The 18,270-nt window shown below is 44.8% G+C and overlaps 1 protein-coding gene across 1 annotated transcript; it reads left to right on the forward strand.

Annotated features, from left to right (window-relative positions):
* Positions 1 to 16,942: 16,942 nt before the first annotated feature.
* On the forward strand, positions 16,943 to 17,744 carry LOC136838055 (gastrula zinc finger protein XlCGF57.1-like). Its single transcript, XM_067102904.1, has one exon. It carries the CDS (start codon positions 16,943 to 16,945, stop codon positions 17,600 to 17,602), a length of 660 nt encoding a protein of 219 aa, XP_066959005.1. The 3' UTR covers positions 17,603 to 17,744.
* The last annotated feature ends 526 nt before the right edge of the window (positions 17,745 to 18,270 follow it).

The following is an 18,270-nucleotide window of genomic DNA, read 5'->3' on the forward strand; positions in this document are numbered from 1 at the left end:
CCTAACCTACTTTATAGGCCCAGGTAGAAATAAAATTACACCTGAAAAAGAAACTGCAAAAACAAATTGGTCAAAGGAAACCAGAAACTTCAATAAAATCAGTTTCAGGTAATTCTGAGTATTAGCTCAATGACAGCCTGTTTTTACCTTTTCAACTGGTTTTTTCTACACTTTTAGGGATACTGGCGTTGTGAATTTCTTCAAACAGCCGTCAGCCAAATGGAATGTCCCTTTGCTGTGTTTAGTACTGGCCACATGCAAAGACCAGGGTGCCTTAACAAGGAACAAACCTAATATGGGATATGAACTTTCTCATTTTATAAATGAATATAACTGCTACTTTTGCTGAAGATGCTATGACCATGGAAAGCCCTTTAGTTGGATGGACTTCAGCCAATTAGTAACAGGCTAATTATACATATGCTATACAAAAATTGAATTTAAATTTAGTATTAGCAACCAAATAACTTTCAAAAAAGATGTACCTCAAAGCAAAAATTTGTTACACAATAGAAAACCTTTCTTCAAAAAGCCTTCATTCATGAGTTTAATAAAAATAACAATTTTTAAAGTAAATTGTATTTTTCCTACTATACAAACCTGAGGTCCTTTACATTAGGAATTACTTTCAGGCGTAGGCTGGAAACGGCTGTTAAACTCTTGAGCAAGGTGGTTAGGCAGTAACTACCGCCAGGTAGGCAATACCCGCCTGCCCGGATGTAAACATTCCAGTTTGCCTTTCGGTCCAGGTTCACAGATTGAGGGGTGGCATGAGGTGGGCATAAAATGAAAGGACCTCGGGTTTGTATAGTTAGGAAAAATACAATTTACTTTAAAATTTGTTATTTGTTCCGACACAATATACAAACCCTCGGTCCTTTACATTAGGAAGACTCACTGGTTGGAGGGAGGAATCTGAGTGAAGTCTCCTGAACTGACTGGAGTTCTGCACACCTGGTCTTCCCTCCTGGTCGAAAAGAACGAGGAGAGGGAAAAACTGCCTCTGACATATTGATCGGAGTGTAGTAAACTGCAAGATCAAATGTCAGATACTGGACCTTTTCACATGAGTGAGGAAACGTAAGTTCATGAAATAGGCTGGGAAGAATCTTGAGTCAGAGGCAGTAAGGCAAATACCTGAGATAGGGTTCCCTTATTGTCATCTCTCCTTCCTCCCCTTGCAAGAGGAAGGAGCGGGGTTGCTTCTATGAACCTGATAAGAAAATAGAACGGGAGCTCCTGTTATGTGCTTATCTGCATCACTGCCAGTTCCAGCAGCTATTGGTTCAGTCCTATTCTCATCCCTAAGGAGGAGAAGTTGGAGGATGGGAAGGAGGAGGAAGAGAGGCCAGTCACTCTCCTCCTTCTCACTTCCAGAACCAACACCTTAGGCGAGATGCTACTGTCCCTCTTGAAGGAGCTGGGTAAGACAACACAACTTGTTGAGCAGCCACCACAGGACCCAAGGAAAAAGTGTTCCAAGGGCCTGTGGGCAAGACCCCTGAGGTAAGAAGGAGGTGAAGTGTGGTCTGTTGGGACCACATCTTGCCTTCAGCTCCTGTGGTACAGAAACTTCCGGAATGCGAGGGATGGACCAAGCCATCGACTTTGTGAGCTCTCGGTGAAAGGTACCGGTATCGTCGTCATCAGCTGCCAAGTACCTCCTTTGATCGCTTCACGAAGTCAGGAGGAAGATGTGTCCTTAGACACTTCTTCCTTGGGAGAGACAGTACTAGCGAAAATGTTGACGACATCCAGGTTAGGAATGTCAAACCTTTCGGAAAGTACCACAGCTCCCAATAGGACAAAGTAACGAATGATCTGGATCATCGATACAAAGTCCAAGGAGGAGGGGAACAAGAAGGACTCGAACCCAACAGTCGATGCCAATGGATTTGAGTCCACCTACGACATCCGAGAAGGAGGATGATCCCCACCCCTGTTCTTCCATCTTCTACGCCAAGGCCAGGGTAAGATGACAGATGGTCCTAAGAGGGCATATCTCTATCCGACACTCTCGTAGGGCGAGTGCAGAGCACGGACAGGAACCCTAAACGAGAGTCGCATGCCACCCAGGAAACAGTTCCTGGGAGAGCATGACTGAAGAAGCTTCTCGTCCGTAGCTAACTCTTGACTGAGGAGACGAAGGCTACTTCAGATAGAAGACTAGGTCGCAAGGGCCTACGTTCTTCACAAATGAAAGGGAGAGAAGCAACCCTCGGCAGAGAAGACGAGGAAGTCCAGACTTGACGAGCGACTCTGACCCGAGAAGAAGTTCCGACAACGACACCACCAGCGAAGACGGATCCAGTCCCTGGGACAGTGTTGCAGAGGACTTCAAGGGATATCCAGCTATATCCGTTGCCGCTCAGCGAGAAAGCCTGTGCTTGCAAGGAAAGCTGGAAAGTCTCCCAGTCCTGAACACACAGGGATGTACTGCCTCAAGAACCGCTTCTTGTGTAGCTGCTACAGGAGGATGGGTCAAGCGGAATTCTTCTCGATGCCTCGGCAATCAGGTCGGAAGAAGGGGAAGTCTTCAAGTATTTGTCTGTAACTCGGGGTGAGCAATGTTTGTGAACCCTAGCGAAACGGACAAATCACGGAAGGAAAAAACGTTGATATCGAGTTTTCACCAAAAAGACAGCATGCCTCAACAGAGCGGCCCCTGGTCTGGTATGAAGGAGCGAGAAAACTACTGACTTGTGTGCAGGGAGGCAACAGAAGGATGGTAGGGATTTCTCAGTCCAGCAGTCTCTGCATGAATCTTCATGAAGAAAGAGTGAGCAGCATGTTCTGTCCCGATCACTCAAACCCGAGGCCAGGCTTGCCTTTACCAATACATCCCCACCAGGGATGCATCTGGTTAATTGAGCTGTCGAGTGTGCAATAGAACAACACTCAGTACCTGCAAATGTCGAGATGAAACAGGAGGAAAAAACGATTGCCTCTTGTTTGTCGACAAATGCCACTACTGTGGTTTTATTGTTCAATGAAACCAGTGAGTGCCCATAAAACCCATCCTGAATTCTCGGATGGCCAAAAGGCTGCCCTGAGCCCAGGACAGTGATGAGAAGGTACTAATCATCTCGGTCACACAAATTCAAGACAAGGTCTTACCAGTGTGCGCCTATTCCTCAACCTGTGAATCTGTGAGTAGACACAAGATTTGAGGGAAATATGAAAAGATGCATATTCGAAGGTTCCTTCAATCAAGCATTAGCCTAACTCTTTCCTCATACATCAAAGAGGAAAGAACGGATGGAAAAGGAAGCAGACTTCCATTCTCCACCATGGGGAAGCTTCTGCAAGATGACAGGAACCGAGACAATTAGCTCTAGCCGGGCTGGCATTTCCCGAATCGGGAGCACAGGGAGAGGTGGATGGAAGTTCAATGGAAAAGAATTGCCGAGACCTAAGGGAAATAGATACTTCTCCTGAAGGAATCCATTCCCAGGTCTCGGCAATGGATACTCATTTCATTCAGGAATCTCCAGAGACTCGATAAGCATCATTTTTCCCTCCAGGCATCAGCAGTTGCAATCTTCTTCTGAAGCCTAGGACTTCTTAGCTAAGGAGTTGAGGGGGCTGGCTTGAACTCAAGGTCGAGCTTGAGATGACTAAGACCCAAAATTCTTGGCCATTGTCCAAAAGACAAGGCAGTGCCCTGGTGGGAACCTTGATTACCGGGGTATCTGGCAAATCTCTGAAAGAGAAAGGCAGAACCAAGTAAAGATTCGTTCCCAAGGGTCAAGCCAACTCAGGACTTACGAAACTGGAGATCCGAATTGGGACAAAGTCCTTCTTCTTAGCACCAGAATTGCCAAAAAACTGTGTTCAGCTCTGCAGTGCAAGATAAGAATCATATTCTGTCGAGGCAGGGGTGAAAGCTTGGTGTCTTCTACCTGAATTAACTCCTTCTCCAAGAAAAGAATTCATCAGGTCGAAGAATGCTTCTCGGAAGCCAGGACCACGGTCCCTGACACTCTCGGCCCCTCGGAAACTGCAAGGGTTGCAAGTGATGAAGGTTATTCATTGGGGAGCTGCGGTCCTGTCCTGGGGATCCTCGTGCTGACGAATCGGCGAAGTTCTCCGAAAAACAAGGGGCGATCGTAACTTGAAGAGGAAGACCCTTCGCTGCTCCGATCGTGAAACTCCTGTACCTTCTCCCCTTGGAGGAGACCTTGACAGATCCCATGAAACCCTCCTCGGCTACCTGGTTATAATACGAGAGAATCGGGAGACCAACACCCAAAGCACGTCAGGCAGCCGAACTCCAAAGAAAATTTCATCAGAGCTCTCTCTGTCCGTCTTGCTCCTCTCGGAACAACCGAGAGGAGAAGAGAACAGGTGAGAGAAAGAGTAGCCCTACCTGTCCTGCCAGAAGATAAGCAGGAGAGGCGGACCGTGAGCAATAATCAACCGAAGGAGATTACTGCCACATGGGGAAGAAGAGCACCTATGCCGTGGCAAAGTGCTTTCCTGGGAAGAGCAAAAAGTTCACTCGAACATAGCCGAGAACCCGATTTGGAAAAAACCGAGTGGGCCGAGCTGAGCTGACCGAGCCGATCACGAACGCGATCCAGCTGGTCGGTATTTTACTGGCAGGCAGGCGAGGCGGGCGAGCCAGTCTTGCCAAGCCAGTCCAGCAAGCCGAGTCAGTCTTGCCGAGCCAGTCTGGCAAGCCCAGGGAGCCGAGCCAGCTGAGCCAATCGACCGAACACAGTCAGACTCATAACTGGGCAGGCCAGACTCGTCTGCTGTGAACAATGCTAGTTTCCGAACTCTAAACTCTTTCGAGGCGAGACCGAGGCCGAGGCCCTTGAGAAGAAGGTTCAAAGGGGAATTCTGTGTCTGCTATCTTGCATGCTCGAACCCTAAAGTTCGAACACAAGAATGAAGCCCCCGAGCAACGAAGGGCAGAATCGAGACACCTGGCGTCGCGGTACACCAGAAACCTGGGTGTCCGGCGACCAGACACATGGGTGTCTCGGCAACCAGACACCTGGGTGTCGGGCACATGGGTGTCTGGCAACCAGACACCTGGGTGTCTTGGCACCCAGACACCTGGGTGTCGGCAGCACCTGGGTGTCTCATTTTCTCTGTGCCTCTTGCCTCGTAAGGAGAGCGCTCGTGATTCATAGAATTCGAGCTACCCACGAAACTTCCGAAAATCGGGAGTGGCTGCTTGTTTTCCTAATAGATTAAAAGAGCCAAGCACAGAACCAGTCTTAGATGCAGACTTCCAAGACTGGCAACGAGGGCGTGGCCTTGAGAGGCCACGCTGTGACCCCGAAACACGCAAGATCCCACAGGAGAATGCGAAAGATCCCGCCAGGAAAATGCCAACGAGAGAACTTGTCTCCCGGAAGAGAGTCAGTCCCTTAGAAGTCCCACAGGACTCCCAAAGGGAATCTCTTCCTTGCTTCTTCTGGTGTTCAAACCAACAGGATCGAGACACCAGGCTGGGAACCCGACCGAGCACTGGCAAACACTGGGGAGCGCTTGCGGTGCTGGCAGGAAGAGGGAACCGAGACACCTGGGTGCCTCGGCCCTTTCTCGCACTGCTCCCGAACTGGGCTCTCTCAGACCAGATCGGGATACAGATAGAATCAAGCAAAACTTCTTTCAGTTTTCTTCTGAAGATGGGAAAAACAGATTCTTGTGTATAACTTGTTTACTGGTAAATATTTACATATTACTTTGATCTCGAGCTTTCAGGTCCTAACTGTGACCCTTTTTCAAGAGATGAGGTAGTCAGGCTGCGTAGGGCAGTTCCCCTTGTAGCGGGAGGAGGTACTCTACAAGAAGTCGCCTGATCGCTCCCCGCCCCTGGACTTCGCCCGTGAGAGGGCGAAGGAGAGAGATCTTCTAAAGGGGGGGGGAAGAACCTACGGGAAGAGAAAAAAAAAAAGACGGAGGGTGGCCACCAAGGAGTGAACTTATCGAACTATAGACACACCCACAACCTCCCACCAGGCCCGTAATTTCTCCAAGCACAGGCGAGCAACACTCAGCATAAGTAGGAAGGAATTAGTGATGCCCCCTTATACACGGAGGCGGAAGCCCCAAGAAGGATCGAACTCTTACGTCCGATGAATGTAGGGGAGTGAAGATATTACGTCCCAAACTATATCTCCGAGTACAGGGCGCCTTCGGTATTTCGTAAAAGGGCTGCTGGAAGAGAAGATTACCACTCTGGTTCGCTTACTCCAGTTATGCCCTTGGCCAAAACCAAGACACAGGCAGGGAACAACGGCTTATACAAGGTTATCACAAATCGTGGTTTGTATTAATAAATATCAAACACATGTATATATATAAACAAAAATACAGAAAGATCCCACTGGGATAATAAGAGCTTAACGACAGTCAGGCGGAGAGAACGAAAACACGCCAACAACGCATGACAGCGAAAAACTGGAATGTTTACATCCGCAGTATGGCATCCCACCTGCAAGCGACCAGTTACTGCTAACCACCTTGCTCAAGAGTTTAACGGCTGTTTTTCCTTTCGCTGAAAGTAATTCCTAACGTAAAGCACCGAGGGTTTGTATATTGTGTCGGAACAAACAACCTTGGAATAATATAATAATAATAATAATTATTATTATAATTATTATTATTATTATCCAGAAGATGAAGAACCCTATTCATGTGGAACAAGAAGCCCACCAAAGGGTCCATTGACTTGAAATTCAAGAAGCTTCCAAAGAGTGTTAAGGTGTTCATTAGGAAGTAAGAGAAGATAAAGGTTAATACAGAAAGAAGAAACGTCACTTATTAAAAAAAAAAAATTAATAAATTAATAAATAGATAAAAATCACAATTTTTAAAAGTAAGTTGTATTTTTCCTAACTATACAGACCTGAGGTCCTTTACATTAGGAATTACTTTCAGTGTAGGCTGAAAATGGCCGTTAAACTCTTGAGCAAGGTGGTCAGGCAGTAACTACAGCCAGTAGGCGGGAATGCCCGCCTGCCCGGATGTAAACATCACAATTTTTAAAAGTAAATTGTATTTTTCCTAACTATACAAACCCGAGGTCCTTTGCATTAGGGGATTACTTTCAGGCATAGGCTGGAAACGGCCGTTGAACTTCAAACAAGGTGGTTAGGCAGTTAACTACCGCCCAGGAGGCGGGAGTACCTCCTGCCGGATGTAAACATTCAATTTGCCTTTCAGCCCAGGTATCAGATTGAGGGTGGCATGAGGTATTAAGCAAACCTGGTAAAGAAAAAAGAAAAAAATATTAATCAAATCGTACTCTAACAAACACTCAAAAATTAAATAAAAACAAAAACACACAGTTTCAAAAACAAAAAGTTCTTCTCACAAAACCCGCTTCCATACCGACCACCACACTGTCCCCACAGGAGACTTCCAGCCTCACGTCATGGCTGTCCTGAGATTTTCTTGTAGGGGTCCCAAATTGCTGGGTAGCCATGTCCAGAGGGAGCTTTTCCCTTCAGAAGGGAGGAAAATGTGCTCATCCCTTCATAGCATTATCTGATACTGGGAGGATGGAGACAAATGGCTTTGTTTCTGCCATAAACTCTCGTTTCCCAGTCATCACAAAATTCTGAAATTGCGTCTTCACGTGACTGATTGTTTCAAAAGTGAAGAGACAGAGAGCGGATGCCTCCCAGGGAGGTTACTGGTTCTGTAAAATTGTTTTTGTACTACATTTACCATTAAACTGGAGAAAAGTTGCTTCTGCTTGGCTTTTATTTGCTATATTACTAAGCAGGATAACCATCGCTTCGGCAGTTTCTGGAATTTACTGACGGAGGGGCTGAGGTAATTCAGTATTGTGAGAGGTCACTATGTCCCAGAATTTATGCTTAACCTCGGCCAGTTTTTCCTTCATTAAGGAGGTATTTTCCATCCGGGGAAAGGATGCACAGTGAGGTGTCTCGCCAAGGGTTCTCAGTATTATTCTCAGGGCCAGATATTGGTGCCCATACTACATTCTGATTGAGTTTTGTCCATCCTGGTCTCAGTTGTTACCAGTTGGAGCTCTGGGAGTAAGCAGGCTGTCTCTTATTATCCATTCTTATTTCAACAGAGGATCTAGAATTTGGTCGTAGGTTTTTTTTCCTGTTTCCATGACCTAGGATTTTTGGTGAGAATCCTATCTCTGCCTGGGCAGACTGTGCAGCCGCTCAATCCTGAATTCCTCTTGGGAATCATGGATAGATCTCTACATTTATTTAATAGCAAGTGAGCCATCAGAGCAGTCTCTTGGGGTATCCTTCCTTGATGCTGTTCATGATTTCCTCCCAGGATCTGAAAGTACTGCAAGCAGAATTTTCCTACTAAGGAAGTCTGCATGAACTGATAAGCCAAGGCAGTCATACCATCACTGCCTGGCAGTATAGAAGTCCAGGATATATCACTACAGTACCTCTCAACACATGCTTGCAGCATGGGAAAGGCAAGATTCTCATGGAGTATCTCTTTCCATGCAAAGCAGAAGACTTCCCTAGATCTTCCACATTCAGGAGGAAATTTCAGTGGCTCTATCCACTTTGTGTCAGGCATCAGTGACCTCTCTCCCAAGGAGAGAGACTTCATCTCCATCGGAGGAGTTGAAGTGGGAGTTCCTAGAATCCACTGCTTTTGGAGTATTGGCCCAAATGTGGATTCTGGAGAGGGATGGAAACACTGCCATAGTTCTCCTTCCGCACTCTTTCCAAATCTACAACTAATAGACAGCTTCCAAAATGGCTCTTTTCATCATTTCCAACTTGCTGCCAGAAGCATGTGGTATATTTCTTATAAACGTCCGGCCAGCAAATCAAATTCTTTTTGATTCCTTCTGGGGCTGGCTCGTGGCTGGTAGTGGTGAGTCAAGCTCCATCGGGCAATCTGTATAGACTGAGCAGGTCGCGCTGTGGCACAGGTAATGTGCAAGTCCTGTTTAATAGTAGCCACAGTGATAAAAACTACCTAGTGTTAGCTACTTATATCACTGTATAGGCCACAAACACTTCAAATTAACCCAGGCCTACATGGCCACAAGTACATGTCCATGATCAGTGGGCCATATCCATGAAATAATAGTAATGTATTAAGATATCAACTCACAATTACTACAATAACATTCCCTTAAAGGAAGGATTTATTCACCAATGCTTCTCAACTCAATTAAGACAAAACTAAAATATCTCTGATTAACCGGTTCATTTTATACATATACAACACACTGTTAGTTGCATTTATTGGTACACAAATAAATCATTATTGGAATGATCAAAATATTCAAAATGTGTGTAAAATCAGTATCTTCAGGATTTTCAGATGTTTGGCAAAAGCTCACCATCACAAATAAATACTTTCTGATTCCCTTTAGGAAAAATATATACATCACGACAAATGCTCAACACTTGTGACAGGAGTAATGCCCGTTGGAAGTAGATCCGCAGGAATTACTTTAAAATTGGAAAGAATCCCGATATGAAGGGTAACTGGGGAACTATCAGTATCACAGAATCCTTTAGTATGATCATAAAATACTAAAGCTTGTAAGTCAAGCACGATTGGGAATCACGAACACGGCTCTGTTTCGTAAACAAGGAAGTTAGGCCCCCTGTAGGGGGTTAGTGCCATCAGTGCACCTCAGGGGGTGCACTGTAGGCATTACTTAAGGTTCTTTGCAGCGTCCCTTCGGCCCCTAGCTGCAACCCCTTTCACTCCTTGTACTGCACAGGTTCTCCAATGACCTGATCTTTACTTGAAAAAATTGTAACTTGAAAATAGCCTAGCCTACACTAGTGTATACAGTATAATCTATACATATACGGTAGCCTAGCCTACACTACACAGTACAGTGTACTCTATACATACACAGTGTAATTATTAATATCCACTACTTCTAGAGGTTCAATGCAGATTGGATTCTTATGATATTTCAGTACAAACAGAGAAATCGAATAACACAAACAAGAGTCAGACGTGTACCGTACAGGGGTACTTGCATCAAGATTTGGTCTGTCGTCGGCGTACTTGAATGGTGTCAGGCTGTTGATGGCTATGTATATTAAACATCAGAAAAGGAGGATGATAAAGCAGCAGGATCATCACCTCGCTTCTCTTCAGCTGTTAGTTCAGGTGTTACTGGGGGTAGGATTGCAAAGAAAGAGCTCTCACAAGATGTAGATGGTAGGGCTCAAATGTGGTGGAAGGATGGTGAAGGTGATGCTTATTTAAGGAAGTGATCCATTGTAGCTTGCACAGCGTGATTTTTAACGTTCTTCATAAATGACTCATAACATGTAACAGAGTTTTGAACTGCTGTCTCAACTTTAGGAGATCGTTCTATGTTCACATCCATTTGACTGAAAAGCTTCATGGCATGTTCAGTTCAGGCAAATGCCTCTGCCATTGTTTTTGTCATAAACTTTTGCCCTGGATCTTCATTTCTTCTTCCTCTTCTGCTCTCTTTCTCTCATCTGCAAGTGCAGCTAAATCTTCTGTCCTTAGCTCTGCTGCCTTGCACATCTGTGAGTTCAGATATCTTCCTCTTCAAGTTTCAAATCTAAACTTCTCTCAAATGTCAAGATCTTTTTATTAATTTGCACAACTTCATCCTTATTGAAACCTTTGAATGAGTTCGCATACACTTTCAGCAGATTTTTCCAAATCCCGTTCATACACAATCCGTAGCCTGAACAGCCTGAGCAGACGTGTTCCGAAGATAATAGGCATTGAACTAGCCACTGCACCCTGTCCATGGGTCAGTGGGAGAGAAGTTGTGTTTGGTAGCAGAAACACAACTTTATGTCTTTGTTAATAACTCTGATGTTGAGGGTGGGGTGGCCAGGAGCATGATGAGAATTGGCAGAGTTTTGAAGTGGATAAGTTGTTTCCTGCATAACAGTCTTTTCACTTCTGAATAAAGCATTGCATAAACCATTCTTTGAACAGCAGTGCAGTCTTCCATGCTTTCACATTATGGCCGTGATGCACAGGTAGCATATGCTTGCTGATTCTTTTTAATGCCCTTGGATCGGCAGAGTGAGAAATCATGAATGGCTTGAGTTTATACCCAGCCACATTTCCCCCACGCAGAAGATTCAGTCGATCTTTGTATGCCTTAAACCCAGTCTTCGTTGTTGCTTCTTTATGGATGTAGGACTGTTGGGGCATCTGCTTCCAATACAGTCCTGTTTTGTCAACAAGTACCCTTCATCCACAATCATCTTCTGGCAAGCATCCTTAAATTTAGTGGCTCCTTCGGCATCACCCCTTGCTGCTTCATCACTGATTTTAAAACTATGGAAATTATGGTGGTTTATGAAGCGATGAAACCATCCAATGCTTGCTACAAAATCTGTGTTGTGGGTATCATCATATTTTTTCTTTAGTTCCTCGAAAAACAAGTGCACCTCTGTTTGGATGGTCAAGAGGCTGAGTGGCATACGCTTTTGTATCTGGTCCTCCATCCACGTGACCAGTAATTGCTCCATTTCTTCCAAAGGCCCCATCCTTTTCTTTGTTATAATCGTGGAATGAGCCGAAGCAGATATTTTTATAACATCCATTATCTGTTTCTTGTCCTCAATGATGGTGGATGCTGTTGACTGCTATAGATGCTCGTCACATGCGATCACCACGACTGCCTTTCCAGTGGCTTGCTGATTGATACTTTTCATTTTCTGCTCTAAAGTGATGGAACGCCTCTTCCTCTTTGGACTACCAGCAGGAGACTTACTTGGACGTTAAGCAGACACTGATAATACATAAATTTGAGTTTTAAACAGCTTCACGTATTAAGTCAGGATGCACAAATCACTACAAACACTGACCTAACTCGTCAGAGATCACAGCATGAGTGAGGTCGAGTCAGGGCGAGAGATACGGTACGCACATCCCAGCCTCTGGGGCCAACATGTCGCACACCGTACGCTGCCTGACTGTACACTGATGCCTGCGCCTGTCACATGCAGAATTTAAAAATCCACTATTTTTTCCAAAATATTGTTGTATTGGCATCGATCAGTAACTGCTAACCCCATCGCAAAACTCAAATCATCATAAGACAAATCATTGTGTTTCGTGAACTACCTGTACCTCCATTCATGTTCTCTTCCACCTTCAGGTCCAGGCCTCTCCTAACAATCGATTCACAGTGCTTCAACTGCTTTTGAGATTTTCCTCCTGCAACAACTTCTTCAAACCTCTTACTGTCAGCCTTGTTTCCATCGCTGAATGACCTTACAGTAGAGGTCCCAGCGCTTGGCCTTTGGCCGAAATTCTATATTCTGTTCCATTCTGAAATTTAAATTTTTGTAAATGGACATCTTGGTGGAAGATAGAGACACCAGACTGCCAATGGTTTCTCTAATATAACTTTGATAGCCACAGCCTGTGAGTTGTAGATTTCATCTCCTGATTTTCTGTGACAGATGCTTGTTTACTGCTCACAGCATCATCCACAGATACATTTTTGAAACGAAGTTTCATGTGCGATATCTTCTAGACCACTAGAATCCAAATTTTGACAAGACCTGAAAGAGTAGTTTTCTTTAATGGATGGGGTTCGACTGGCGTGAAGGGATCTAGTGTTATATAGATTTATTTGATACCTCTAGTCTCCTTATTTCAATGTGAGTAGATCCTAAGACTTTGTTATCCCTGGAACTTGGCTTTGAAGTATTATCTTGACCCATTGTCACATCCAAATTTTCCTTAGCTGTATCAGGGGTATCCTGATTGCTAGAAGCATTACACACAGATTGGGTGATCTGTAAGTTGGAGTTCGAGGAAGATTTGAGCAGCAGCTTCTGCCAACCGACCAAAATGTCTGCAGGGGGTCTTCGTGAAGCTCTCAGGTGCTGTCTACTGCCAAAACTTGTGTGTTCATTTTCTGCTGTTTCAAGTCTGTCTTGATTAAGTTTATATACAGGACACTGTCTTCAGTCAAAGCAGAACAAATATAGCATCTGGCATCATTACAGTTTGCACTGACATGACCGTACTCAAAGCATTTGTATGCTTGGAGTTAGATGCTTTTGAAATTTTTCCGCAGACAGGTTAATACGGTTGGTCTTTACGTATCCAACTTTACAGCTATTATATCTTTAGGGCATCTTCCTAGGATGTCTCTTTCATTCAAATCACAAAGGTCTCTGCTGTATAAAACTCCCCTTACAGAGTTACAGGTTTGATGGAGAGGTACTGATGTACTGTACTGCCCTCACTAAAAGATTCTCCTACCATATCTTTGGATATTGGTCTCATAAATGCACCTACTTTCTCTTCGAGGTTTCCAGGCTTCAGTATAGTTGCTTTTCCTTCTTTCTGTGACAGAACATGCCAAATAGGTTTTCTTTTGCCTAATGATGTTTGTGCTTATGACATTGATTTTTGGGATGAAATGTCCTCACTGGCCAAAATTTCTTGGTACCTAACAGCTTCACTTTTCCCCTTTAATTAAATAATTTTGATGCTTTAAAAGCTTCAAAGGCTTTTTTTTGCACAAAGTATGCATCAAAAGATTCTCAGAGTTTAATCTAGTTCTTAATAGTAATCCAAAAGGCTTCATATATTCATACACTTTCGTCATCACCTTGAGTTGTCACCATGGCTGTTTTTGGTTGAGGAGTGTTTTGGTACGTGAAAAAAGTTACTAAGTTCTCCCAATGCTTTGGGAGGCAAAAGGAAGAGCCCCCTAAGGGTCGGGAATAACCAGAATATGATCATTGACACACTCAGGGCCTCGGAACTGAGCTGCGATGGACTTTGACGACCTGGTCATCTGCCCTCCTGAGTTTTGTCCCACCGAGAATGGATGTGAGGCACTGCAGGTGGTTACTTAAAGGCTGCCTCCTGCAGGTCCCTTCCATGGCCCTAGCTGCAACCTCTTTCATTCATTTCACTGTACTTCTCTCTTTCTTCCATCTTACTTTCCACCCTCCCCTAACAATTGTTTCATCGTTCAACTGCGAGGTTTTCCCACTCTTTTCAAAACCTCTTACTACTTCATTTTCCCGGTGCTGAATGACTTAGGTCCCAGTGCTTGGCCATTGGCCTAAATCCAACATTCCATCAAGAATAGGGCTGGCATAGTCACCCTGTATTTGGTATCTGACGACTGGGATGGTTTTGAATGCGGTGCTCAAGATTACAAAGCCACCAGACCTCCCTAGGAAGCGAAAGAGAAAGTTTGGAGGTGTAGATTAGCATAGGTCATGAGGAAGAGGAGTACAGTATACTTAATCGACGCAGGAAGAAGGAAGCAGGAAGACTTATAGGAAGGGAGAAGTGAATGGGAGAAGATTTCCCAATGATTAGTTTGTGCCCACTGCAGAGACTGGGCAAAATGATAATGCATTTGACAAGGTTAAGGGCTGCTTTTGGTCCCTAGTAACAGCCATTTTTTATCTCCTTTCATGTAGCCTTTACTTCACCCTGCTCCTGCTTCCTTCTTGTCTTATTGTCCAGCCACTCTAATTCCTCTTTTAAAGTGTTCAAGCCCTGAGTGTTGGCTGGAGAGGCAGTGCTGGGCTTTGTGTAGCCAGATCTTCATGAACTAAACTTAACTTACCCTAAGCCTGATCTTACTGATCAGATCCCCAAATTGATCTTATGAATTGTCTTCCTTAGTTTTCATTGAGTTTGAATCACTGAGGATAGTATAAAATTCTACATTTTTTACAATAACTTTATTATGCCATAGATGCGACAGCCACTGTCCCACTGAACTTGGCAATGTAGGAAAATAGGCGCTGGAAATATGAGTAAAATTGTAGAAAAATATGGATATTTTATTGATAAGAAACACGATGAACATATTACCGGTATTTATTAATCTTTACGGAGTACAAACTGGAAATCTTTCTATTTGCTTTCGTTATTGAAATTTGGCAACCAGGTAGTCAGTCAGCGGCAGGTGGACAAAGGGTTGAGAGTCCCATCCACATAGGTGACCCGACTGTTAGCATTCACTTTTTCTTCGACCCCACCAGGGTGAAGATGCCTACGCTGCTGCATTTTTCACCCGAATATCGTCGTTGAAGATCTTTTACTCTTTTGGCACTGGCTTTGTTTTCCCTTTACTTACGACCGTGGGATGAGTATCGAGTGCCTTTCAGGGATTTCCTTCAATAACTCCTGCCTTGACTGCTCCCGGATGTTCCCTTCTGTGGCTAACCCCCTGCTTCGGGACTGTTCCCGCGTTCTTCCGGCCGTCCAAACCGTTCGTGCCTCTTTATCGCGCCGAACCATTTACGGGTGTTCCCATAGCAAGTGCTTCCATTCATCCCCTGCTTTGGTGGCTTCCATGTTGTTCGACAAAGATCAGATGTTAGTGTAAAGACCTCAGGCCTTTGGGGTCCTTGGCCACAGAATCATTTGGCTGCTTCTGTCCCTGTTGTTGCTCCCCTTCCTAGTGAGGATTCTGCCTCGACCTTATTTGATGGTCAAGAAAGAAAAGGTGGAAGCACAAGCACCATTCATCTTCTCGCTCAAGTAATTCTCTTCTCTTCCTCCTCCTCACTGTGGGAAGTCAGAAGAAGGCTCAGAAGACTGTCCTCCACAAGGCCCACGGAGTCTCCTCAGAGAAGGTCTCTCTTCCTAAGAGAAAAGACAAACCATTCTCTACAGATGTGATAAATTTCACTGTCTGCCCTGTAACCAAAAATAGCACAGTATAGATTAAAGGTGCCATAGCCTCGTACATGCAATATACACCCAGTTGGCGTGTAGATAGCTAAAATCACTGTTCACCTTCTAGTTTTTGAGACTTATAAAATAAGAGATTTGTAGTAACATTGAAAATTACCAGTATTTTGCACTATTCATTTGAAAATCACCAACTGGAGTTGTCTCAATAACCTTCTAATAGTTCTATGTCGCACAGAAAGGGAAAACTTTTGGGAATCGATCACTTCGGGCTAATGTTTACCATCTGTTTTAACGGGCTGTCCTCTCATTGTGTCGCGGCAGTTTTCTAATAGTGCATTGCATTCTGTACTTGCAGTGGTCTCCTGCCCGTAGAAGTATAAGCGATGAATTCTCTAATCATCAAGTATGTTAGAAAGGGAAGAAGATGGATTTCTGTAGCTGAAATTAGCCATGTAGCCACCAGGGAATTCTCCAGCTCTTCCAGTTGAATTTTTTCGCGAATATGTAGAATTATTTGTCTATAGTTTTATAAATTCTCTGTTGAAATTCAGTTTTAGATGTAAGGTGTTGCTGTGTTGTAACCCCCAAAAAAAGCAGTTATTGCACTGTACCGTAGTTCCTTTGCGCTATGCCTATAATCTTGGATTATATTCCAAGTCTTGCATAACCAGTTTTAAAATTATATACAGAAAAGAAAGGAGACCAGTTTTGAGTGACTAATGGTTATGCATTAAAAAAAGTCGCAGTCTGTTCGTATAGATGATTAGATTCTTGGCAGAAATATTTTGTAATGATGATAGACATTAATAGAACCATACTAGCTCAAAGGGGGACATCAGAGTGAGCAGTGTAGTATGTTTTAAGTAATCCGTCCTGAACTGGACTTGGATTTGCCTTCTCCGTGGCACTGAATGCAACCAGGAGGGTTAAAATGACGTCAGAACTTGGCGCCAAAGACGCTTTCAAAGATTTGAGATGCAAGATCCGTTATCACACTCTCCAGTTGGTCACGAAAACGGCGACAACTCCTTGTCTTTAGGTCCGCTTGTGGAATTCAAGGCGGAGCCAGAAACGAGCGAGGTCTTTGAGGCTGACACGAAGTGCTTGTGCGGAGTACAGACGGAGAATGAATGCTCAGCGGGGGTGTGAGGAGGAGGAGGGACATCCTAGCTTAAGAACTTGAAGTTCCTCCTCGTAACTCCCGGGTGTCCCCAGAAAGAAGCCGCACGCTTGCAGGTATTGCTAAGAGGCCTTGGTGACAGGTACCCTCAAACTGCATGCCATAACTCAATAATGCTAGGGAGAAGAGGTACAAATGCCCCCGGAGTGCGGGAAAGCCTTCTTCAGGAAGAACGCAGCTGACTTAAACATGAGAACCCACACTGGCGAAGCCTACGCCCGCGTGGGGATGTGCCTGCCTTTGCCACGGCGTCACCATCAACCATGTGGAGATCCACCGGGGAGAAGGCGCTTGTTTGCGGTCAGTGCAGTGCCTCATGTCAGGAGTCACCTCACCAAGCACTTGAAAGGCCACAATGGGGTCAGACCATTCAGCTGCAACTTCAGTGGGTGCTGGCGTAACGACAAGAGCGAATCTGACCAGGTACACGTGAGAGTACACACCGGCGACAAACCCTTCTCCTGCGGCATCTGCGGGAAGGCGTTCTCCCACAAGGGCGGCATCACCGGACACATGCGCACGCACACCGGGGAGAAGCCCTTCACGTGCAAGGAGTGTGGGAAAGCCTTCGCCCACACGAACAATCTCAGGTGGCACACCCGCACCCACACGGGGGAGAAGCCGTTCGCATGCGACGCCTGCAGGAAGGCCTTTCCGTGGAAGGTTGACCTCTCGGCTCACATCAGGGTTCACACAGGGGAGAGGCCATACAAGTGTAGTGTCTGTGGGAAGGCGTTTGCACAGAGGAGTCACGTAAGGACGCACGCCCGCATTCACGCTGGGGAGCGTTCGTGAGAGAGAGAGAGAGAGAGAGAGAGAGAGAGAGAGAGAGAGAGAGAGAGAGAGAGAGAGAGAGAATGTCCTCAGGGAAACAGTCTTGAGCGATCTTTCTATGCTATGATGTCTTTTCTTTGTCACTAAACAGACTCTGTAGCTTATCAGGCCAGGCCCTCCCCAGGGTGTCTGTTTACGAGGTGCTACTCACGAACTGTTCCCTCAGGCTTGAATCCTGGTGTGGGTGTAAGGAACCGAGCAGGTAATGGCCAGTGATGGTTACTTTGCCAGTCAGTGCTGGCAGTAATGCCCATGAATACCCAGTGCCCAAAAGCTGGAGCAAATTAGCCTCAGGATTTTATGAATATTAATATTTTGTAACTTTTTCTGCATTATTGAGCGGCTTTATTATTATTATTGTTTACTCAGTTACTTATAAATCTTGAAAACATTCAAGTGCTGTCTGTAATATAATGTTTCTGTTATTTAACAGACTCTGTGACTTATCAAAAATATAGAACACATTCAAGGATTTCACAGCCACAGAGATTAGGCTACTTAGTCTTTGCAACTTATGTCTGTGCTCAACAGATCGTATCATATTTTATATATGTTTTAATCATTAAGCTGTCAGTTAAATAGACAGATTTCTAAGCCTTTCTGTTTTCTGTAATAAGTCTGTGAAGTCT

This window comes from Macrobrachium rosenbergii, unplaced genomic scaffold, assembly GCF_040412425.1.
Source record: "Macrobrachium rosenbergii isolate ZJJX-2024 unplaced genomic scaffold, ASM4041242v1 13909, whole genome shotgun sequence".
Lineage (NCBI taxonomy): Eukaryota > Metazoa > Arthropoda > Malacostraca > Decapoda > Palaemonidae > Macrobrachium > Macrobrachium rosenbergii.